Below are 23,186 nucleotides of genomic sequence, written 5' to 3'. Positions count from 1 at the left end.
GACCCCTGGTAATGAGCACCAGGTTGCTTACAACAGTTTCCAAACTCGGTTTCCTTTTCCTCCTCAGGCCACCAGTTCCCTTTTCGCAGCCTTACCACCGGGTCTCAGCCTGTGTCCCAGGAGTGGCCTCTGTGGGCAGGTGATGTATTAACTCCCGTGACTGGAAGTGCAGGCCCAGAGTCAGCACTGAGTTATTTTCTCTGCAGTGACACCTTCTCAGTCTTTGTGCTCTCTTTGCTCTGCATTCCAGGAGCAGTTTCTATTTTTTAGTAAACCAATCAAGAATAACATACATATATATATGCTAACTAATTTGGATGTAAATTTAAAAAAATAAAATTTAAAAAAAAAGAAGAAAAAAAGAATAACATACATACAGAAGAGCACACAAATTATAAGTGCACAGATAATGAATTATGACACAGTGAAGACATTCATGTAAATTCTCTTCTGATACAAAAAAATCAGGGGCGCCTGGGTGGCTCAGTCAGTTAAGCATCCGACTTTGGCTCAGGTCATGATCTCACAGTCCATGAGTTTGAGCCCCGTGTCGGGCTCTGTGCTGACTGCTCGGAGCCTGGAACCTGCTTCCGATTCTGTGTCTCCCTCTCTCTCTGCCCCTCCCCTGCTCATGCTCTGTCTCTCTCTGTCTCAAAAATAAATAAAAACATTTAACAAATTAAAAAAAAAATCAGAATATTACCAAACCCCGTATGCCCACTCTCAGTTACCCCCACCATGGTAACTGTTATCCCAAGTTCTAATACTGTATATTAGCAAAGCCTGGTTTTGAACTTCTAAATGGGATCATGCAAAATGTTCCTCTGTGTGTGTCTGGAGTCTTTCTCTCAATTTAGACCATACATGCTGTTGCATGTAGCAGTAGTTTGCTTGTTTTCATTACTGTATACAGTTGGATATTGTATTATTTCATGATACCAATATAGCACAATTTATTTATCCACTCTGCTGTTGATGTATATGACATCATTTCCAATATTTGGCTATTATGAACATTACCATATATGTCTTTTATGCATATAAGTATACATCTCTGTAGAGTATATACCCAGAAGTGGATTGGACTACAGAAAAGGCATACATTCAGTTTTACTAGAAACCACCACACAAAAGTGAGCGTATCAGTTGCTCCTCCCTCCAGTCGCATATGTGGCCAGTGGCTCCACATCCTGACCAATGTTGAGTATTGCTAGTCTTTCTAATTTCAGCCATTCTGGTAGGTGCATAGTAGCACTTCACTGTGGGTTTAATTTGCATTTCTCTGTTGATTAATGAGATTAAGCATCAGTTATTAGCATCCATATGTTAATTGGCCATTTGAATATTCACTTTGGTGAAGTGCCTGTTCAGGTGTCTTGCCCATTCTTACTGGATTGTCTGCCTTGTTCCTAGATGTGTAGGGTTTCTTTATATACTCTGCCATACTTTGTTAGTTTTATGTATTGCAAATATCTTCTCTCACTCCTGCTTGCCTCTTAGTGCTCATTGTGGTGTCTTTTTTGTGAGCAGAATTTCTTACGTTTAGTGTACTCTAGTTTATCAATCTTTTCCTTTACAGTTACTTCTGTGTCTCATCAAATAAGCTACCATGCCATGGAAACTTGTGCAAATCACTTCACCTTTTCTGTACTTGGCAAAATGAAGAGTTGGCTCAGATATTCCAATGAAAATTGGCTTACAGATATTTTGAATTTTACACATCAGTAAACTTTTTTTTTTTTTTCTAGAGAGAGTGCAAGTGAGCTGGGGCAGAGAGAGCAAAATCCCACAAGGGGCAGAGAGAGAGGGAGAGGGAAAGAGAAGCAGGGCTCACTGGAGGCAGGGCATGAGATAATAACTTAATAACTGAGCCATCCAGGCGCCCAATAAACTTGTTTTTAAAAGAAGACCTGACAAAAGTTTGTCGACTCTTCATTTTGGAAAATCATAGTGTTTGGGGCAAAAAAAAAAAAAAAAAAAAAGAAAAAAAACCCTTCCATTTAGTCTCACTATTGCTTTGTAAAAGAAAGGGCATTTGAACATCAACATCACTGGATTGTACTTGCTTTACTGCAGAGCAGTAAAAGTATTGACCCTGCCTGGCATGTGACTTATGACCTGTGATCTTTTTTTTTTTTTTTCAACGTTTTTTTTTTTTTTAATTTTTTTTTTTATTTTTGGGACAGAGAGAGACAGAGCATGAACGGGGGAGGGGCAGAGAGAGAGGGAGACACAGAATCAGAAACAGGCTCCAGGCTCCGAGCCATCAGCCCAGAGCCTGACGCGGGGCTCGAACTCACAGACCGCGAGGACCTGTGATCTTGATGACCCCTCAGGTGTCTGCTTCTAGCTCCAACACTGCAGTTTCATGAATTTCATCCTGGCCTTCCCTTTACTCTCCATTCTTAGCTCTTTGGTTCTTGGACCAAAGCTCAACTTTTGGTACTTCTTAACTCCCCCAGAAATGTATGTTTTGAGCTTTGTGTTTCTATCTATGGGGTCAAAGACCATTTCAGTTTGGCTAAGTAAAGACTAATTACAGTTATCGGTATTTACATTTATCCTTGAATCAATGCCCAGCATGGAACACAATGTGGGGCTTGAACTCATGACCCTGAGGTCAAGACCTGAGCTGAGGGGCACCTGGGTGGCTAAGTCGGTTAAGCATCAGACCCTTGATTTTAGCTCACGTCATGAACTCACGGTTTCTGAGATCTGGCTCCCCGCTAATCAACACAGATCCTGCTTGGGAATCTCTCTCTCCCTCTCTCTCTGCCCCTCCCCTGCTCTCTCTCTCTCTCTTTCTCAAAATAAAATAAACATTAAAAAGAAAGACCTGAGACCCTATTGAACTTGTGCCCATTTTAGTCCTCCCTCTTTCCTCCACAACACACACATTCGTTCATTCAACAGTAATTTGTTGAGTGCCTACACTATTTTCCAGGCGCTCTTCCAGGTCCTAGGAGAGGAAGTGACAAAGACAAAACTTTTGTCTTCATGGAATTTATATGGTGGATCTATGTTTCTCACAAGCTACAGATCAGCTGCAATCAGCTGTGAGAACCATTTTGCAAAAGGATATTTAAGAACAAAGGATGTCTTTAGTCTGTTCAGGCTCCTATACCAAAATAGCATAGGGCTGATAGCTTATAAGCAACAGAAATTTATTTCTCACAGTTCTGGAGGCTGGAAGTCCAAGGTCAGAGTGCCAGCATGGTTGGCTGAGGGTGCATTTCTTGGTTCATAGCCAGCTCCTTCTTGCTGTGTCTTTACATGATGGAAGGACTAGGGATCACTCTTGAATCTTTTTGTAAGACACCAATTCTAGGGGTGCCTGGGTCTCCTGCCCTGTGTTAAGCATGGGGCCTCCTTGGGATTCTCTCTGTCTCTTTCTCTGCCTCTCTCTCACTTGTGTGTATACACACTCTCTCTCAAAATAAATTAAAAAAAAAAAATAAGACACCAAATTCCATTTAAGAGGGTTTCACTATCATGACTTAAATATTTCCCAAAGTCCAACCTTTGGGGTGTTATTTCCCCTAACACCATTGCCTTTGGGAGATAGGATTTCAACAGATGGAGTTTGCAGGGATACAAACATTTAGACCAAAACCAGGGGAAAAATTCACACTGTACCAGGCAAAAGAAGCTGTATACAAAAATTTTGTCAACTTGTGCTTCATTCGGAAGATTGACTTATTCAAGTGTCTTTTTCAGTGGGAGCTAAAAAATGTTTGTAAAATGAATGCATAAAGCCTAATCAGCAAAAAAACTCACCTGGGAGGCACCAGCCTGGCTCAGTTGGTAGAGTGTGCGACCCTTAATCTCAGGGTCCTGAGTAGTGAGTTTAAGCCCCACGTTGGGTGTGAGACTACTTAAAAACAACAACAAAATAAACTCACCGGGATCCAGTCATAGTTTCACAAAATCAGGTTTGTTGATTTGAAGGGGGGGAGGGAATTCCGGAGGAATCTTGAAATGCTGCACCCCAAGACAAGGGAGGAAAGTATCTTTTTAAGGTTTGAGTTCCAGCTAAAAGATTTTGGAGAGGGTCGCAGGGGAGTGGAAATCAATGCAGGATTGGTTGCTGGTTCTGACATTGGATTAGAAAAGAATAACAAGAGGGGACTGAGTGCTGCCATGAGGGAAGGTGGTTTTAGCAACTATGTATCCCCAGTACTAAACGAAAATAACTAACTGGGTTTAGAGCATCATCGGCTGCTTTTTTTCTCGTTTGGGGACAAAAGATTTCACTCATTCTGGTTTGGCCAGGTTTTGACTCTTTCAAAGAAATTTGTTTCCGCGCGTTACTTTCGAAATTAGATATTACAAAAAAATTATATAAATATACGTTTGTTTTTTAACCTGCAAAAGAATTCTAGTTTTATAAGGCCCACTCCGGTGGCCGAGAACCGTGGCCCTGGAGTAGAAGCCCCAGGGACTCCCTAGCTACCAACCTTCTCTGAGCAGCTCAGGGATTCTGAGCCTGGAGGCACTGTAAAACCGGATGTTGACTGTCTTGCCATAGTAACAGACGCAACCCCGGAAGTTACGTCAGAGAAAGAGGAAGTGAAGCCGCCTACGGGTCCACGTGGGTCCTGCGCGTGTTGCCAGGGTCCCGGTAGCCGGTGCTTTAATCCCGGTCCGGGTTTAGAAGACATGGGTCGTTCTGGGAAGTTGCCTTCCGGTGTCTCGGCCAAGTTGAAACGCTGGAAGAAAGGCCATAGTAGCGACAGCAACCCTGCCATCTGCCGCCACCGCCAGGCCGCCCGTAGCCGCTTCTTCAGCCGGCCCTCAGGTAGCGGGGTCGGGACCCCGGCGCGCTGGCGGCGGGATTTTAGCGGGCCTGGGTCTGATGGTCTGGGCCTCTCAGGAGGCTCCGGGGACCAGGCATTGAACCTTTCTTCTCCTAGAACGTCGGATGTGTAGCCTGAAGTAAAGGCCCACTCTCCCCATTAGACAGATGCGGAAACTGAGTCTTTAATAGGGAAATGACTAGCCCAGAGTTCCACGAGTGTCGAGAGTTGGGACTCGGCTATAATTAACTTTGAGTGTCTGTTTACAAAGTGCTTTCACAAAGTGCATTTACTTCCCAAGCCCCTGCGTGTTGTCCCCCACCCCGGTCGACTCCCATCGGCATATTATAACGTCGGGACGCGGGAGCAGAAACTTACCTGAAGGGTTCCGTATCTGGGTATGCTAAGTTACGGGCGGAGGGTGGGCTGATGAGGCAGGCCATGTTCAGAATGAGTCTCTCGAGTTGGGGGACTGGACTCTGGTAGTTTTTGTCGTATGGGTGGATCCTAGCCAAAAGGAGGTTCGGCTAGAAGTGGGGGCCTCACCCGTGCCTCCGGTTTTCAGGAAAAAGCGACCTGACAGTTGATGCGGTGAAGTTGCATAATGAGCTGCAGTCAGGGTCCCTGCGTCTGGGCAAAAGCGAAGCCCCTGAGACGGCCATGGAAGAAGAGGTGGCCCCCGCTTTCACGGAGAAGTCCTCGGCCACCTTCCTGAGCGGCCTCTCCGACTGCACAAATGTCACCTTCAGCAAAGTGCAACGCTTCTGGGAGTCCAACTCGGCTGCCCACAAGGAGGTAGGGGGGAGGGTTCAGGAGAACTCGGGATGGTGAGGAGGAGTCAGACTCAGTCTCTTTATTTTCTTTCAGTGCTGGCTGGCTGCTGCTGGTGACAGCTGGTATTTTGGGATGATGCGTCATCTCTCCTGCCCTGTGTGTTCCCTACTTACTAGCTCTCCTAGGGCAGGTTCCACTTTCTGCTTTTGTCCAACAACATCTCCCCTACTTAAGTGTAAAGTCCTTCAGGGTAGAAACATTTTCCAAATACTTACCTTGTCAACTATACCTAACACAGGACTTTTTACATGGAATAGTTTCAAGAAACATTTGTTGAGTAAATTAATGCTGAATAACAATGGATAGGAAATGTTTTATCTAACAAGAGCTACATTTTATTTGTCGTTTTTAGTTAATACTTTTAAATTATACATATTTATATTCACTTTAAATTGAAAGATGTCAAAATTATAAATGGTACCAAAGTGAAGTGAGTAGAATAAAATGTGAAAGTTGTTCTCCCCACTTAATTCCTTCGTGGTAGTTACTGTTGATGGTCATCATGTATCTACCTGGCCCAGCACTGTCCAACAACACTTAATTGTAAATTTTTTAGTAGCCACGTTAAAAGAAAGTAAAAAGAAGCAAATGAAATTAACCTTAATAATACAGTTAATATATGTAAAGTATTATCATTTCACCATATAATCAATATAAAATGAGATGATTTGGGGTCCTGGGTAGCTCAATCGGTTAAGCATCTGACTCTTGATTTTGGCTTGGGTCATGCTCCTGTGGTTTGAACCGCGCATAGAACTTGGGGTTCTCTCTCCCCCCCCCCCACCGCTCCCCCCGACGCCCCTTCACTGCTCACACACACACCTCTCTCTTAAAAATAAATAAACATTAAACAAAATAGAATAAAATGAGATGATTTGCATTATTTTTATCATATTAAGTCTTCAAAATCTAGAGTATATATTACCCTTACATCTCCATTTGGATGCTAAACCTTCTTTGGAAGTACTTGATTTGGTCCTAAAATTTACAATCACAAACGTAGGTTCATATTTCCAAGTTCTAAATCTATATTTTCATAAAACTTATAGACGCAAAAGTAGATCCATGTATCTAAGTTGTTTTAAATCTGTGTTTTCCGGTAACTAAAATATTTATTTTGAAATTTAATTTATTAAAATATTAAGATTAAAGATTCAGTTCTTCAGTCACACTAGCCATGTTTCAAGTGCTCAGTAGCCTCTTGTGAACATTACTGTCCTAGACTTTTTTGTATATTTTTTACCCACATTTTGTTAGGTTTACAGATCATATTTTATTTTTATTGTTATTTTTTGAAAGCTTTATTTATTTTTGAGAGAGAGAGAGAGAGAGTGAGTAAGCACACAAGTGGGGGAGGTGCAGAGGGAGAGGGGGATAGAGGATCAGAAGCAGGCTCCGCACTGACAGCAGAGAGCCTGATGCGGGGCTTGAACTCACGAACCGCAAGATCATGACCTGAGCTGAAGTCGGATGCTCAACCAGCTGAGCCACCCAGGCACCCCCGCCCCCTGATTATACTTTATATGCCGTGTTCTGCAGTTTTTTCCCCACTGAATAGTATTTCTAAATTAATGTAGTGTTTTCCTCACTCTTTTCAGTAGTTGTGTAGTATTTGAGTCTATCATTATTTACCATGTAGTGATAGTACTTTATTAATCCTCTGTTGATGGCTGCTGTATCGTTCTAGTTGGTTGCTGCAGTGAACACGCTTGTACATAAACATTTGCAATTTTCTGCAGGTGTTCCTGTAAGAGACCCGAGTCCTAGAGGTGGAATTTTGCAAACATGTCTGAGTCTGCCTGTTTGCTAGGCCTCATGGTGTGTACACCTGGCTCTGATTGTAGCTCCTCTTGTCTTGTCTACCTGTAGGCTTTGTCAGGAGAACAGTTTGTGAGGGAGCAAGGAAAAGAGGCCAGTCCCAGGACAGGCTTTGATCTAAATAGATCTATCTAAATAGATAAGTGCCTTCTCCCTCCCATGCAGATCTGTGCTGTTCTGGCCGCTGTCACTGAGGTGATTCGCTCCCAGGGAGGGAAGGAGACAGAGACTGAGTACTTTGCAGCACTGGTGAGTGGGTGTGACTTGGGAATGGGTGTTCACAACAACAGGTGACTCGAGCCGTAGGGAGAAGAAGGGTGCTCCTGGTGTGTGGAGATAGAGCAGGACATCCTTGAATAGGGGAAAGTGCTTCAGGAGCATCTGGCTGGCTCAGCCAGAAGAGCATGTGACTCTTGATCTCGGGTCGTGAGTTTCAGCCCTATGTTGGACCGAGAGATTAACCAAACAAACAAAAAACAAATAACAAAAAAAACCACATCAAAAGTGCTGTCATTCTCAGGCGGTTTGATAAGGCTGATGCTATTTGCTACACTGTCATTCTAGAACAAGAATCCACTACTCTGGTGGTGGTTGTTGGTGAAATGTGGCCAGGGGTGGGGCAGGGTTAGGGGGCCAAGACCTTTTTGTGGGGCTAGGCTATCAAAATTATTTCTGTACTAATACTAGAACATGATTTGCCTTTTCATCTCATTCTTTCATGAGTGTAATGTGGAGTTTTCTGGAAGTTACAGCCTGCCTGATGATATTATTCTGACAGCTAATTGTGCTTGCGTATGCTTGTATTTTAAAATGTTCTGAGTTTTAATTTTTAATATGGTAAGTATCAGTAATATAACCTATGTAAACGAAACCTCTTTGGGGAATTCTCCAAAAATGTTAAGGGTGTAAAAGTTTGAGAACCCCTGCTGGAATAGGAGTTGATAGACTACGGCCCATGGGAATAACCTGAGCCATGGCCTGTTTCTGTACAGCCTTAGAGCTAAGAATGGTCTTTACATTTTTAAAGGATTGTTCAAATACAGAAGAATATACAACAGAGACCGTATATGGCCTGCAAAGCCTAAAATATTTATTACCTGGCCCTTTACAGAAAAAGCCTTCCAGCCCCTGCTCTAGAGTAATGAAATAAATTAGATAGCAATGTATGGTTTCTATCACGTGCCAGGCATGTTGTGATTTACTTATATTAATTCGGTGAAACCTCACAACATACTATCTCTATTTTACAAATAAGGGTCCTGAATCACGGAAAGGTTCAATTGCTAGCCTAAATCACACACTGGCAAAGCTGGGATTTGAACCTCTGACACCAGTGTTCTTGGTCAGAACCATTCTGCTGGGCATACGGTGTCCTCAGCACCCCATTTGCCCCAGCTTACACATTTCCCATTCATCCCCTGTGGTCTGGCCCTCAGATGACAACAATGGAGGCAGTGGAGTCCCCTGAGTCTCTGGCTGCTGTTGCTTACCTGCTGAACCTTGTCCTAAAGCGGTGAGTTCTGGCTCTGGTTTGAATCCCAAGTCGCTTACGGAGAAAGGAGTGCAGGCAGGAGGAACAGGATGAGGGAATTGTTAAAAAGAACAAGAGGGGTGCCTGGGGGCTCAGCGTCTGACTCTTGATTTTGGTTCAGGTTGTGATCTCACAGTTCATGGGATCGAGCCCCACATCAGGCTCTGTGCTAGGCCATGGAGCCTGCTTAAGGTTCTCTCTCCCTCTCTCTCTGTCCCTCTCCTGCTTGTGCACATGGGCATGCTCTCTCTCTCGCTCTCGCTCTCTCTCTCTCTCTCTCTCTCTCTCTTTCAGCAAAAAAAAAAGACCAGGACCCTTAAGTATCAGGTGGCATTCTGATGAGGCTCCCAGGGTGGCTCAGGATGTTGTACACAGAGTGTGAGCGCTGGTGCCTGGGAAGGGGGTGGCCCTGCTCAGTGAGTGGGGCCGGAGGCACGGGCTGGGATGTTGGCACCAGGATACCTGGAGGCTTGCAGTTAGGGGAGGAGGTGAGGAGAGGATTGAGGTGAGCTAGTAAGGGCCCACCTTGTGGGTAGAGAGAATGGGTAGTGAAGAAGGTGCGGAGGCGCGGAGTTCAGGTGCCATGGAAAGCACACTGAACTGCTCACTTGCTGAATTGTTGGGCCGGCACTGCCTCCTGTCTAGCTTCCTCCTTCAGACCTGGGCTGGGCCTGCACCAGCTGCTTTAGGAGGCCCCTTGGGGTTCCGACCGTTTCTCTTCTGTCCCCACAGTGTGCCCAGCCCCGTGCTCATTAAGAAGTTTTCTGATACCTCCAAAGCCTTCATGAACATCATGTCAGCTCAGGCCAGCACTGGCTCCACCTCTGCCCTCCGATGGGTTAGTGTCTGGGTCTGTTTCCCCTCTGCCATCTTCCAGAGCCCCACGGGTTTGGCTGAAGCTTGGATACTCCCTGGGTGGGGCGGCGGGGGGAGGATGTAGGCACTATGTGGACCTCAGATGGATCCCCGTGCAATTTTCTGGAATTGATGAAAACCTGGGCTCTTTCCCCACCTGGCTGAAGCGGGTGAAGCTGACAGACTCTGACTCTCCTTTCAAGGTCCTCTCCTGCCTGGCCACCCTTCTGAGGAAGCAGGACCTGGAGGCCTGGAGCTACCCTGTGACCCTGCAGGTGTACCATGGGCTGCTGAGCTTCACAGTGCACTCTAAGCCCAAGGTGAGGCTGCTGGGCCCCCAGAACATGGGAGGGGGGGGCGGTGGCCACTCTGGTAACTGCGCTGGGGCTGGTCTGTCTGAATGGGATTGGGGAGGTTGCCCTGAGGACCGGTTTCTTGCCTGGATGTTCTACTTTTTGCCTCTGACGCCTTATTTGCTTAGCTCTAGAATGTGAGGGGCAGTTCCTTGTCCTACAGGAGGGATGCTCAGTGTCCGGCCCTCCTGAGTCTCTGCTGCCTCGTTGGTCAGTGACCAGTTTAGCTGCAGTGGCAGGAAGGGGCAGAGTGGGGCTTTGGAGTCCCACAACCTCAGTTGGACACTGGATTTACTACTTGTGCTGTGGTCTTGGGCAAGTTACTTAACCCGTCCCAGCCTCGGTTTCCCAGCTGTAGAGTAGGGATAGTAATACCATCCTTGCTGCAAGGGCGTGTGGAGACTCCAGTGTCCCTCTCAGGCTGGCACGGTTCCTGGCTTATAGCAGGCACTCAGTAAGTGGTGGTCAGCCACTCCGTTCCCTCCTGAAATTTAGGGCAGGGAGTACATAATAGTAGCAACAGTCCGTGATCACTCAGTGCTCAGCACACCATCCCAGGTAGGCTAACGCCTCTTTCCCTGTGTGTACATGGTGGTCTTTCCCTCACTTTCCTCAGGTCTCTGCTGAAATGTCACTTCACTGCAGTGACACTTCCCTGACCACTGTATAAAAAGTAACAACCCTTGCTGTATGGTCTGCAAAGTACTTTTACCTTCTGGTGTATGTTTGTTTTCTGTCTCCCAAGTACAGTGCGAGTCGTTTGTTCCGGTCACAGCCAGACTGCCAGCTCCGAGCACAGTGCCTGGCTTGATGCACACTTGGTATTGCCGGGTGACTGGCTGAGTAAGAGAATCCCTGTAGTAAAGATGAGAACACTGAAGCTCAGAGATGAAGCGTTTGGCTTGCTCAAGGCCGTTTGCTGAGTTAGTGGGAGATCAGGGATTGGAGCCGAGGTTTGTCTCATTCCCCAGCTCAGGAGTCTGCGCACAGGAAGGCCTGGGCACAGCATCGGCCATGTAGGAGGCATGCCATCAATGCTTGTCGGTTGGTTGTGACAAGCACCGAAGCTGCTGGTTGAGTGCTGACCCGGCCCCAGCCCCAGCCCCCTTTCCTTGCCCCTCAGATCCGGAAAGCTGCCCAGCATGGAGTGTGCTCGATCCTCAAGGGTAGCGAGTTCATGTTTGGTGAAAAAGCCCCTGCCCATCATCCTGCTGCCATTTCCACCGCCAAGTTCTGCGTCCAGGAGATTGAGAAGTCTGGAGGTGGGAACCAGGTTGACAGCAGGGTGGATGGGGGTGGAGGACGGGGCTCGCCGCAGAGAGTGGGTTGGAGGCTCAGCCCCCTCTTGTGTGCCAGGCTCCAAGGAGGCCACCACCACGCTGCACCTGCTGACGCTGCTGAGGGACCTGCTCCCCTGCTTCCCAGAAGGCCTGGTGAAGAGCTGCAGCGAGACTCTCCTCAGGGTCATGACCTTGAGCCATGTGGTGAGCTCAGCCCAGGAGCCAGAGGAGCATGCCGGGGTGGGGGGCTTAGCTTCAGACCTGGGCCCCTGGTGCTGATGCATGGGAACTTGCTTCTCAGGCCAGAAGCAGGGCCTAGGGTCTCCCCATCCCAACCCTGCTCTTACCTACAACCAAGGACCCCAGCCATCGCTGGTGTCGGATAGACCAGGCTCTCTTCACGGTCCTGGTCCTGTTGGGAGCTGGCCTCAGGGAGCAGGTCAGGGGAAGGGAGAGCTGTGGTAAGGCTGGTAAGGCGCCAGCCCTCTCCCGGCTTGAGCTCTGTTTCAGTCACAATCGCGGTTCTTTTTTCTTTCTTTCTTTTGCTTATTTACTAACAGATCCGTATAGTGGCTTTAAAGATGCAGAAAACGATCCTCTGCATTTCTGTCATGCTGGCAGAATTCTGTTAATCTTTACGTATCCTCTTGTAGCATTTGTTCGCATGTGTGTTTTAAAGTTTGGGTCACATAAATCACACGATCATTGTTTAAAAGGAAAAACTCATTCAGAACAATTTGCTGTGTATCCTTTCAGACTTTTTTTTTGGATAAACCAACACAGATAAAAACATGAAAATACAGGCATAAATTATAGTGTGCACACCACTTATAGTCTGCTTTTGTAGCCTATTATGTTAAAAATATTTTATGTTTCTCTGTTAACTTTGTTTAAATTATTTCAAAATTTTCAGTGGTTGCCACGCCTTCCTGAAGTGACAGTCCTCTGAGTTTGCAGGTGTGGGGGGCATGCTCGAGGTCAGGGCCCTGGGTCTCCCTCCAGCCCAGCTTCTAGAGTAGGAGGTTGAGGAGCCCAGGGCAGCCATGGGCTTTGCGGTTCCCCACTAAGCCTATGTGTCCTCTCCAGCTGGTGACAGCCTGTGCCATGCAAGCCTTTCATAGCCTCTTCCACGCCAAGCCCGGCCTGGGCACCCTGTCAGCAGAGCTCAACGCCCAGATCATCACGGTGAGGCCTGATGGTGGAGGGGCATTGCAATGCTGGGGCGTGGGGAATGGGGAGACGTTACTTGTCTACAGAGTGAGGTTGAGTGGGCTGGATGGGCTGCCCCAGAGGAGGAGGCCAGTAGATGAGCAGACAGGAGGCAGGCATCCAGGAGACTGGCCACCAAAGCCACATCAGTGTCCACAGGAGCTGTGGGCCCTGACTCTTCACTTACTTAATAAACTATTTCAGTATTGTGTCATGGTATAACCTACACCTTGAACAGAAGCTCTTGAACTTAGGGATCCCTGTATGGATTTGAGGAAGGAGGGCATAAACACCCCCCAAATTATTTGCAAAATGTGCATTATTTGCCCATGCACTTTTCCAGAGAAGGGCTTTGTGGCTTTTGTGAGATCCATAAGGTTGTGTGACCCAAGTTTTACTCAACTGCTTCTAGAGACTTTGATCTCATAGGAGCAGAACTGGAAGGGCTTCATGGAGTCCAGAAAGGCAGGACCTGGGAAGGCTAAGGGGGCTGTGAGTTCTAGGGCCACGTGTGCAGGCCTGTCACTGGGACGTGCTAGTGTGTGGGGATGGGAAGGGGTCATTGTCATTAGACTGCTGTTAACACACTTGCTCAGTCATCTGCTTATTCCCTGTCCCATCTCTAGGCCTTATATGACTATGTTCCCAGCGAGAATGACTTACAACCCTTGCTGGCCTGGCTTACGGTCATGGAAAAAGCCCACATCAACCTGGTCAGGTAGGGGTGCAGTGGAGGGGTGTCCTACCTGCTCTGCAGTACAGATGGGAGGGACGTGAGCCAGGAGCTGGAGAGGGATGGCGGCATCTCCTTGTTGAGTGTGCTGCAGACCAGCTCTTGTGGTTGTGAGGCACAGGGCAGGATGGTGTGGCCTGTGTCAGCTAGAGTCAGTGCTTTCCTCCCCAAGCAGTTACGAGCGAGCTCTGAGGGGCAACAAGATGGCTGAGAGCACCACACTAGGGTGCCGGGAGTGCCCGAGTTCCATCCTGGTTCTTGTCAGCCCCTGAGTCCTGTGTAGCTGGTTTCCTTCTCACACGATCTTGTCCACTTTCTGTGGCTTCACCCCTGTCCCCACCTGGGTTAATGGTCCCCTCCTCTGGGGTTCAAGGTCCTGCAGACCCAGTTTCTGCTGTGTGTCTGTTATGATATATTTGAGCTTGGCCACTTCATAGTAGCTACTTGACACTCCACTGTTCCAGAATAAGGAGAGAAAATAAGTGTATCAGTTGGTGACTTGTGTTTTACCTGGAACAAGGGTCTCTGAGTCCCGGTGGAGTGTCTCCACCATGCTATGTCTGTCCCCTGTCCACTGAGGGGTTCCCATCTCCTGCTCTCTCTCAGGCACCGTGCTGAGTGCTTGGCATCCTTGCTTCCTGTCACCCATCACAGCCACCCTGGGAGGAAGGGCTTAGCCTGTCTCATGAGGCTGACCCAGAAGCACTGTGAGGTAGCTAGTCACGCCGCTCCTGAGGAGCAAAGGCAGGTGTCCAGCCCACGTCCTTTTCCCACGCCATCCATCTTTTACCTGGAAATTCTGGAAAGTAGCAAAATAGCCTTACAGTCCACTTCTCCATATTAATCTTACCAGGAGGCCTCCCACAGTTGTGCCACGATATACTTCCCAGGCTATTTGTTATAATGCTATAGGTAATGACAACCCTAGAAACCAAGAAATAACCTAAATGTGCCCCCAGAGGGGACTGTTCACTATACAGTGAAATACTATGCAGCCGTTAGAAATTACCAAAGTAGATATGCCCATGCTGACATAGAAAGACCCCTAAGACACATCAAGAACAGCGTGGATGGTAGGACTCTGCACACTCTGGAGCAAGACTTAGCAGGATGTGAATCCTGACGCCCCTCTCTCACTAGCGGAGTGGCCTTGGGCAAGTTACTTGACTTTTCTGTGCCTTAGTTTCCTTACTTATAAAACGGGAATGGTAATGGGAATTAATCTCAGTGGTTGCAAAGATTAAGTGAACGAATGTGTGTTATATCCGCGCTTGGCATATGAAAAGTGGTAGGTAGATGTTAGCACATGTCATTACTTTGTATGTTTGTATGCGTATAACAACTTCTGGAAGAGTATTTGAGAAACCTAACCTTGATATTCCTCTGGGAAGTGCATCTGAAGGTCAGTCCAAAAGAAAGTTGTGATAATGGAAGCATGCTCTTTATTTATACTCTGAAGACCTATTTGAGTTTTTCACCACATGCGGCTATTACTTGAATGACAGCACTTTTTAAAATTGCCCACTAAAAGGACCCTGTAGAACCCTGCAGATCAGTGACTGTCACTGGACCTGGGCTTCTGGGCCTTGAGTCCCAGGGCCAGGCTCCACAGAAGCCTTTTGTGTTGACAGACTGCAGCGGGACCTGGGGCTGGGCCACCTCCCTCGCTTTTTTGGAACTGCGACCACCTGCCTCCTCTCCCCACACTCACAGGTGGTGACGGCTGCCTCTCAGAGCCTTCAGGTACCCCCAGCCCCAGCTTTAGTGGGGGAAGCAGGGAGTGCAGAAGATTCTGCTGGCTGCCCTGTCTCTCCCAGAGCTCACCCTAGACCTCCAGCTGCGTCCTGGAGGGGAGGTTCTCGGCAGGGGGTGGGGGGGGTGGGCAGGATATCGGCCTAGAAGTGTCCAAAAGCAGTCACTTGGGAGGGCTCAGGGGCACTGGAGGCTGCTTTGGGTCAAACAGCTGTGGCCTCTTTTTGCAGGAGATCCTGAAGGAATGTGTCGCTCCCCACATGGCCAGCATTGGCTCTGTGACTTCTTCGGCCTCAGGCCCTGCCCAGTATGTCGCCAAGATGTTCAGGTGAGAACGTAGCATCCGCGTTAGGAGGGAATAAGGTGTTCCTTGTAGAAAGTTCTGTGTAATGACAGGTGTTCCACTTGGCACTTGCTGTGGGCATGCGTGCAGTGCCAAAGCGGCTGCTGTGGATTCGAGCCCTGGCCACAGGGACCACGGTTCTAGGGACCGTGATGTGGTGCTCATGAGTGTGGACTCTGGGCCAGTCATCCAGGGCAATGTGTAGATATCTCAGGATCCTCCGTGTCTAGATACCTCAGGATCCTCATCAAAGCTTACTAATGGAGGTGAGGATTAAATGAGGAAGTGTGTGGAAAGTTCTCGGAACTGTATCTGGCACATAGTTAAGCGCTCAGTTAATAAAAACTACCGGTAGTCCCTGTGGTACTGGGAGATATGTACTGACCCTCAGTTTACAGGTGGGCCAGCTGAGGTCACCCAACTAGGCAGTGGCAGCCTGACACAGAGCCCACTCCTATTCACACGCCCTGCTGCCCTCCACACCTGCGAGAGGAGCCATTCAGAGACATGGCCACTGACCGTCCTCACCCTCCCTGTGGGCAGTGAGGAGCCTCAGAGCACCACGTGGTCCTGGGAAAGCGGCTAGAGTCCTGGGTGTCTCCTCTGAGTCTGTCTGCTCAGCTCTAGGGTGTGATGCTTTGGGTCCTGCCACTTGTGAGGAAATAGGCCTGTTGCCTGTGGATGCATCTGTGATGAGGTTCCAGGAAAACTCAGAAATAGAACCACCCCAACCTCTAGCTCACCCATCCCCCCCCCCCCCATTGGCCATTCTTTCCTAAAATCTCCAGGACCCTAGACTGGGAGATAGAGCCAGCCTGGTGCAGCTCTCCCCAGTGTGCCCAGACCATCTGTTCCTCCCCTGGCATCCCACCTTGGGTCAGACTGGGAAAGCATGAGACAGTGATGGAGCATGGGCTTTGGAGGCCCAGTATGGCCACTGGCAGAGTAACCCTGGCAGCTTATTTCATCTCTCTGAGCCTCAGTTTCCCCACATGAAGATGGAAGAACGAATATACCTCACAGAGTTTCTTTAAGCAATAGGATTACATGAATGAAACTCAGCACGGGGACTGCTTCATAGATGCTAGTTTTCCCCCTTGGCCTTTCCTGGAGCTCCACCCTTACTGGCCAGCCGGTGGTCTGTAGCTCCTGGTGTCAGCCATTGACTTCTTGGTTGGGGCCCAAGTGAGCACAGACTTGGCCCTGACTGCCTGCTCCCTTGGCAGGGCTGTGGAGGAAGGCCTGACGTACAAATTCCACGCGGCATGGAGCTCTGTCTTGCAGCTGCTGTGTGTCTTCTTCCAGGCGTGTGGGAGGCAGGCCCATCCTGTGATGAAGAAGGTGAGCTGGGGAGCCGCTGGGACCAGGACACGAGGTGGTGACTGGGCTGTCGGACTGTGGGCTCCCAGAGAGGTCCTGTGTCTAGTACCTCTGCACTTTACCCCACTTTACACTCCCGATGGCGCCCACAGCAGGTGCCTAGTACTGTGTCTTCAGGAAGGTGACCGAGCCAACATGGGGGAAACAGAGGGGTAGGACCTCCCCCAGCCTCCTGTCAGGAGCTGCTCACTAGTGCTGGTTTGAGTGGATGGCTTTGAGGAGGGAACCAGTATGACTCTCTCACCCCTACCCACTATCTTTTTGTTTTTAATTCTCTAAATTTTCTATTACAAGGATTATAGTGTTTTAAGCAGCCTTAGGTCCCAGAGAGGTTATTACAGCCCAGAGTAAACCACTTAAGGATAAGGGATTTCCCCAGGGATCCTCTCCAGCTCCAGGAGAGGGTAGGGGCCTCAGGTCAGGCCCCAGGCTCCTTAGCAGCATCTTCCAGCCTCATGGGGTCTGCACTGACTCCCACCATTGCTGGTTGGAAGAAAGGAGCCACCCTGGGATGGCAGGGGCTTCCTCAAGAAGCCTGGCTCCTGATAGATCAGGTTGGCAAACATGACTTTCTACAAGTGAGGCCCTGGGGGGCTCTGGGGGGCCAGAGGGCACAGCTCTGTCTTGAAGAGCAACCACCCCTCAGCGTCTGCTAATTTGCACAATTGTCACATGTGGGTCGTTCTTTTTGCCTTTGCCAGAGTTTCCATTTTTCTTTCTTTTTTATTCTTTTAAAAAATTTTTTTAATGTTTATTTTATTTTTAATTTTTTTTAATGTTTATTTTAGACAGAGAGAGAGAGGCAGAGTACAAGCAGGGTAGAGGCAGAGAGAGAGGGAGACACAGAGTCTGAAGCAGGTTCCAGTTTCCAAGCTGTCTGCACAGAGCCTGTCTCAGGGCTTGAACTCATGAACCATGAGATCGTGACCTGAGCCAAAGTCGGACGCTTAACCAACTGAGCCACCCAGGCACCCCTATTTTATTTTATTTTTTGAGAGTAAGAAAGAGAGAGACAGAGCATGAGTGGGGTAGAGCAAAGAGAGGAGACACAGAATCTGGAGTAGGCTCCAGGCTCTGAGCTGACAGCAGAGCCTGACATGGAGCTTGAACCCACGGACCATGACATCATGACCTGAGCTGAAGTCAGACACTTAACCAACTGAGCCACCCAGGCGCCCCCCCGCCCCCACTTAAAAAAAATTTTTTTTTGATGTTTACCATTTTTCAAGATAAACTGGAAGTCTACATTTGTACATGAAATCTGATTTTTATATGTTACTAACAAATACAGAATTTTTTTTTTTTGAAAGAGCATGTGCAAACGGGAATGGCAGAGAGAGAGAGAGAGAGAGAATGAGAATGAGAATCCCAAGCAGGCCCCAAACTGTCAGTGTAGAGCCTGATGCAGAGGTCAGACTCATGAACTGTGAGATCCTGACCTGAGCTGAAACCAAGAGTCAGACACTTAACCAACTGAGCCACCCAGGCACCCCAGAATTTTTTTTTATTTTATTTTAATTTTAGAGAGAGAGCCAGTGGGGGAGAGGAGCAGGGGGCGAGAGACAGAGAGTCTTAAGCACCTCTGTGCTCAGTTCAGAGCACAACATGGGGCTCGATACCACGAACCTGGGATCATGACCTGAGCCGAAATTAAGAGCCGGATGCTTAACTAACAGAGCCACCCAGGCGCCCCAAGAATACAGAATATTTTAAAATCTTGGGGTTTGGGGAGAGGTCAGACTTCTCAACAGGTTAAATTTGGTTGTTGGTTTGTGATCTCTGACCTAGAGCTTAACCTGGGCCCATGCTCCCGACCTCATCCTCTTAGAGACTTTGGCCCAGACTGAACTATGGGTGTCTGTTCTGTCAGCATGCCTTGATGTATATTCTCTCGTCTTTTGGCTCCAGTGCCTCCAGTCCCTGTGTGACCTGCGCCTCTCCCCCCACTTCCCTCACACGGCAGCTCTGGATCAGGCAGTGGGGGCTGCAGTGGCCAGCATGGGACCCGAGGTGGTTTTAGAGGCTGTGCCTTTGGAAATTGATGGCTCTGAGTAAGTGTGATCCTGTCTGGCTTTCTGTGGGGCCCTGGGGTATTCAGCCAGCTCATTCTTCTCTAGCAGGGTGTTCACTCTCGTGGGTAAAGTCTGTGTGTATCACTTGGGGGTCAGCCAGAGAGGCCACGGCAGGGCTTGGGCTGCTCCTTGGCTCAGCAGGTGACATGCTGCTGGGCATGCTGCCCTCTAGGATGTCACCTTCTCCTCACTGGCCCTTTTCTATGTCCTCCCAGAGAGAATCTAGATTTTCCGAGGAGCTGGCTGCTGCCTGTCATCCGGGACCACGTCCAGGAAACACGACTTGGTTTCTTCACCACCTATTTCCTGCCCCTGGCTACCACCCTGAAGAGCAAAGGTATGGGCCCCACCTCAGTCCTAGAGCCTTGGCTGGAAGGAGCCAGGAAGGGCTCCTTGTCCAGCACCCCCAGCCCTGGGACACTGGGCAGCATCCCTCTGCCAAGCAGGTGGCCAGCCAGTGCTTGAGGGCCTGCCTAAGGAGGCTGTCCCTCGCTTTGCTTTGAGGCCTGGCCAGGCATGTTCCCTGTGACAGGCTCACAATGGCTCCTTCTCTTGCTAAGGAAATAATTAGAGAAGTGCACGCCGATTTATATATATGCAGGGCTGTTCCTAGTAGAAATCTGACACAACGTATGTGTCCCTCAGCAGGGTTCTGGTGAATTTAGTCCCACTATGGGCCATGGCACGGTCTTTGTGAGAAAAGGGAAACCTTGTGTGGGAACGGGCATGTTTAGTAGATGGTGAGTTGAACAGATTAGATTCAGATCTCCGCTTAGCCACGCTATGGCTGGGTGACTTTGGGCAAGTTGATTTAATTCTTCTGGGTTTGCTCCTCATGAGTAAAATCAGGGCGATAATTGCCACATGCAGATTAAATAAAAAAGTCACATACATACCTATTCTACAGCCTACCGCTTAGAAACCTTGTCAAGGTAAACCGGGTTTCAGAACATATATATATATGCAGTACAGTCCTGTTTATTATGCTTTTAAAAGCATGTATGTGTTTAAAGAAATATAAAAAAGTCAGAAGAAGTGATGACTATCCCTGGGGGAGTAAGATTATCAGGAGACATCCATTTCCTATTTTATGGTATTTCAATTTGTGGGGAGGGAGGAATCACCCAGATTCGTGTTTTCATTATTGGACTTTTGCTTTTGATAAAAATGAGGCCTGCTGGCCCAAAGGGTGCCCAAGGTCCCACTGTGTCCTTGTGTCACACTGCAGCAATGGACCTGGCCCAGGCAGGCAGGACGGTGGAGTCCAAGATCTATGATACGCTCCAGTGGCAGGTGAGGGGTCAGCCAGGGGGATGAGGGTTGGATGGTGCAGGGGCCTGAGTTGCTGGGCGTCACTGTCCTTTACCATCCCCCCTCCCCAGATCTGGACCCTCTTGCCTGGGTTCTGCACAAGGCCTACGGACGTGGCCGCCTCCTTCAAAGGGCTGGCGCGGACATTGGGCACGGCCATCAGTGAGCGCCCAGACCTGAGGGTCACTGTGTGCCAGGCCCTGCGCACCCTCATCACCAAGGGCTGTGAGGGGGGTATGTATGGGCTCTGGGGTTTGGGGCTAGTAGGGGAATGGTTGCAATGGCCCGGGTCCCCTGGCCTCCTCTACCCCACTGCCTGAGCCATAGCGAATCCTCTGCAAGGACCTGGGGCTTCTGCTGGGGACCCAAAGAGTTAGTAACACGCTGAAAGCTGTCCCTTTTCCTTCTACTGCCACTGTGCTGACATCTGCTGGGTGTTGTCCAGTTGGCGTTAAGGGCTTTAGTGGGTAGCTGGCTCTTGGCTGACGCACAGGACAGAGGAGCTATGGAGGAACATAGAGCATGGTGGAACCTTTTGTCCTGGAGAATCCCCAAATCCGTAGGTCCTGTCACGGGTCCTCCAAAAGGATGCCTCTAGGCTGTAGCCTCAGCAGCCCCTTTGGGGCAGACTTGACTCCTGCTACTTGCATGCAAACTTTGGTCCTCCTGCCAGAGGCTGACCGTGCGGAGGTGAGCCGTTTTGCCAAGAACTTTCTGCCAATCCTCTTCAACCTGTATGGGCAGCCTGTGGCAGCCGGGGACACCCCAGCCCCTCGCCGGGCCGTGTTGGAAACTGTGAAAACGTACCTCACCATTACAGACCCTCAGGTGAGCTGGTGGAGGAGAGGGAGGAGCTGTCGGGTGAGTGAGGGCTGGGATGGGGGTGGTGAAAGGGCCTCACCCACAGGGCTCGCTTGGGCCTCTGCCACCTGCGAGACAGGCCACCAGATACCAGCGGTGGCTGGGTCAAGGCTTCTGAGTGGAGGGGGGCAGGGTTGGAGAAGAGAAGAGAATGCAGTTCTGTGACCTGCTCCTGCTCTTTATTTCTCTCTTCACCCCCTGCCTCCTCTTCATCCCCTTGGGGGTGCCAGTTGGTGAACAGCTTCCTGGAAAAAGCCAGTGAGAAGGTGCTGGACTCTGCTAGCTCTGACTTCACCAGGTAAAATGCCCCACTTGAGTTGAGGCAGCCCAGGGAGCCAGAGGGTATGTCTAGCAGAAGCCCTGTAGATTCTCTCTGGAATTATTTAGGAAAGTCTTGAGTTATTGAATGTCCCAGCTCTACCGTGAGACCTATCTGGCTCCTCCTACCTGAAGGAGCAGTATAGCCTCCTAGGGAAGGATAAGGACCCTGGTGACACATTGCCCAGGTTCAAATCCCAGCTCCACTGCTTAGAAGCTAAGTGACCTTGGACAGGTTACTTACCTACTCCGTGCCCTCTGTGTCCTCATCTGCGAATTGACCATGATAGTACCTCCAACAGGGTTGCCGTGAGGACTGAAGACTTTAAGACACATAAAGCACCTGGAACAGCATCTGGTACCTTACGGGTGCTGATTCGGTGCGAGCTGTGGTGATTGCTCACGGGCTCCTTCAGGACCCCTTTTCGTCCTCACTCTGACTTCTCCCACCTCCTCTGCTCCCAGTAGGTGTAAGACACTGATAGTCTGTGCCCTTCTCCAGCCCTTCTAAACCCATCCTTCGTCTCTTGCCCTGAGCAGATTGTCTGTCTTGGACCTGGTTGTGGCCTTGGCTCCTCACGCGGAGGAAGCTGCCATCAGCAAGCTGTACTCTACCATCCGGCCCTACCTAGGGGTGAGACGTGCAGGCTGGAGTTGCACATGACCACACTTGGGGGAAGCGGGGGCTCTTTGGAAAGGCAGGACCCGTCTTCTCGTCTGGACCATGCAGGCAGATACAGAAGTCCAGGGCAGGGCCACCTCAGCTCAGGAGAGGTGTCCTAGGGGGAATAACAGCTCCTTTGCAATAGCAAGGAGTTAGGGCAAGAAGGGGAGAAGAGAGCGCTGCAGCTGGAAAGGCGAGTGGGCACACGGGCCTTGGTACATTCTGGGCACTGCAAGTTCTCCCTGCTGGATGAGCATTACTTGAGGCCAATGAGTGGAACGGATTGGAGGGCTGGGGTGGCTTCCGTCCTTGCAGCGTCCTCTGCCTGACCCACAGCCTCTCACCGTCCATGCTCAGCCAGCCCTCTCCTCAGACCTCTTGAGCTCCAGAGGTGGGCTCAGGTTCTGAATTTCCCCAGTGCTGGTCACAGTTAATGGTGGCCGCTCTGTGACTGTAGTTGCACAGTGGCGTGTATATGTGTGTGTGTGGACGGGGTGGGTCGGGACCCCCAACCTCCTTTGCTCACCCATCCCTGACCACCATACACCCTCCCAGAGCAAGGCCCATGGGATACAGAAGAAGGCCTACCGAGTGCTGGAGGAGGTGTGTGCGAGCCCCCAGGGCCCTGGGGCCCGCTTCGTGGAGAGCCACCTGGACGATCTGAAGAAGACCCTGCTGGACTCGCTGCGGAGCACTACCTCGCCTGCCAAGAGGGTGAGGCCTCCAGGGCAGCCGCGCTCTGCCCACAGGACGATGGGCGACACCAGGAGAGGACCACCTTAGAGGGGCCTTTGGGGGCACAGGTGGGATTGAGGGGTCCTGACTTTTGTTCCCCCCTGCCCCGCAGCCCCGTTTAAAGTGCCTCTTACATATCGTGAAGAAACTCTCAGCTGAGCATGAGGAGTTCATCGCTGCCCTTGTCCCGGAGGTGAGGGGTGCAGGAGGGGTGTGTGTGTTTTGAGGAGTTCCTTGGAGTTGGCTTCTGAAGACCTGTCAAGATCAGGGGAGAACAGTATTGGGGTTGGGGTGGCCTCAGTTCTCCGCCTGTGAGCTTGGGTGCCCCCCCCTGCCCCTTT

General features: G+C 49.6%; 1 protein-coding gene across 1 annotated transcript in view; it reads left to right on the top strand.

Annotated features, from left to right (window-relative positions):
- Positions 1 to 4,552: 4,552 nt before the first annotated feature.
- Positions 4,553 to 23,186, top strand: part of RRP12 (ribosomal RNA processing 12 homolog) — a 29,799-nt gene continuing 11,165 nt past the window's right edge. The window contains exons 1-22 of the mRNA XM_042907984.1: positions 4,553 to 4,798; positions 5,362 to 5,591; positions 7,614 to 7,697; positions 8,885 to 8,961; positions 9,712 to 9,817; positions 10,038 to 10,154; positions 11,311 to 11,449; positions 11,544 to 11,671; positions 12,554 to 12,652; positions 13,303 to 13,394; positions 15,041 to 15,152; positions 15,392 to 15,489; positions 16,731 to 16,845; positions 18,793 to 18,935; positions 19,172 to 19,293; positions 20,185 to 20,249; positions 20,339 to 20,501; positions 20,941 to 21,095; positions 21,359 to 21,426; positions 21,987 to 22,080; positions 22,666 to 22,824; positions 22,958 to 23,038. Of these exons, the coding sequence (XP_042763918.1) occupies positions 4,660 to 4,798; positions 5,362 to 5,591; positions 7,614 to 7,697; positions 8,885 to 8,961; positions 9,712 to 9,817; positions 10,038 to 10,154; positions 11,311 to 11,449; positions 11,544 to 11,671; positions 12,554 to 12,652; positions 13,303 to 13,394; positions 15,041 to 15,152; positions 15,392 to 15,489; positions 16,731 to 16,845; positions 18,793 to 18,935; positions 19,172 to 19,293; positions 20,185 to 20,249; positions 20,339 to 20,501; positions 20,941 to 21,095; positions 21,359 to 21,426; positions 21,987 to 22,080; positions 22,666 to 22,824; positions 22,958 to 23,038 (2,586 nt within the window). The 5' untranslated portion in view covers positions 4,553 to 4,659. The remainder of the gene's footprint in view (positions 4,799 to 5,361; positions 5,592 to 7,613; positions 7,698 to 8,884; positions 8,962 to 9,711; positions 9,818 to 10,037; positions 10,155 to 11,310; positions 11,450 to 11,543; positions 11,672 to 12,553; positions 12,653 to 13,302; positions 13,395 to 15,040; positions 15,153 to 15,391; positions 15,490 to 16,730; positions 16,846 to 18,792; positions 18,936 to 19,171; positions 19,294 to 20,184; positions 20,250 to 20,338; positions 20,502 to 20,940; positions 21,096 to 21,358; positions 21,427 to 21,986; positions 22,081 to 22,665; positions 22,825 to 22,957; positions 23,039 to 23,186) is intronic.

The sequence above is a fragment of the Panthera leo genome, chromosome D2 (genome assembly GCF_018350215.1).
Source record: "Panthera leo isolate Ple1 chromosome D2, P.leo_Ple1_pat1.1, whole genome shotgun sequence".
NCBI classification, from domain to species: Eukaryota; Metazoa; Chordata; class Mammalia; order Carnivora; family Felidae; genus Panthera; species Panthera leo.
This window is presented reverse-complemented; position numbering and strand designations above follow the sequence as displayed.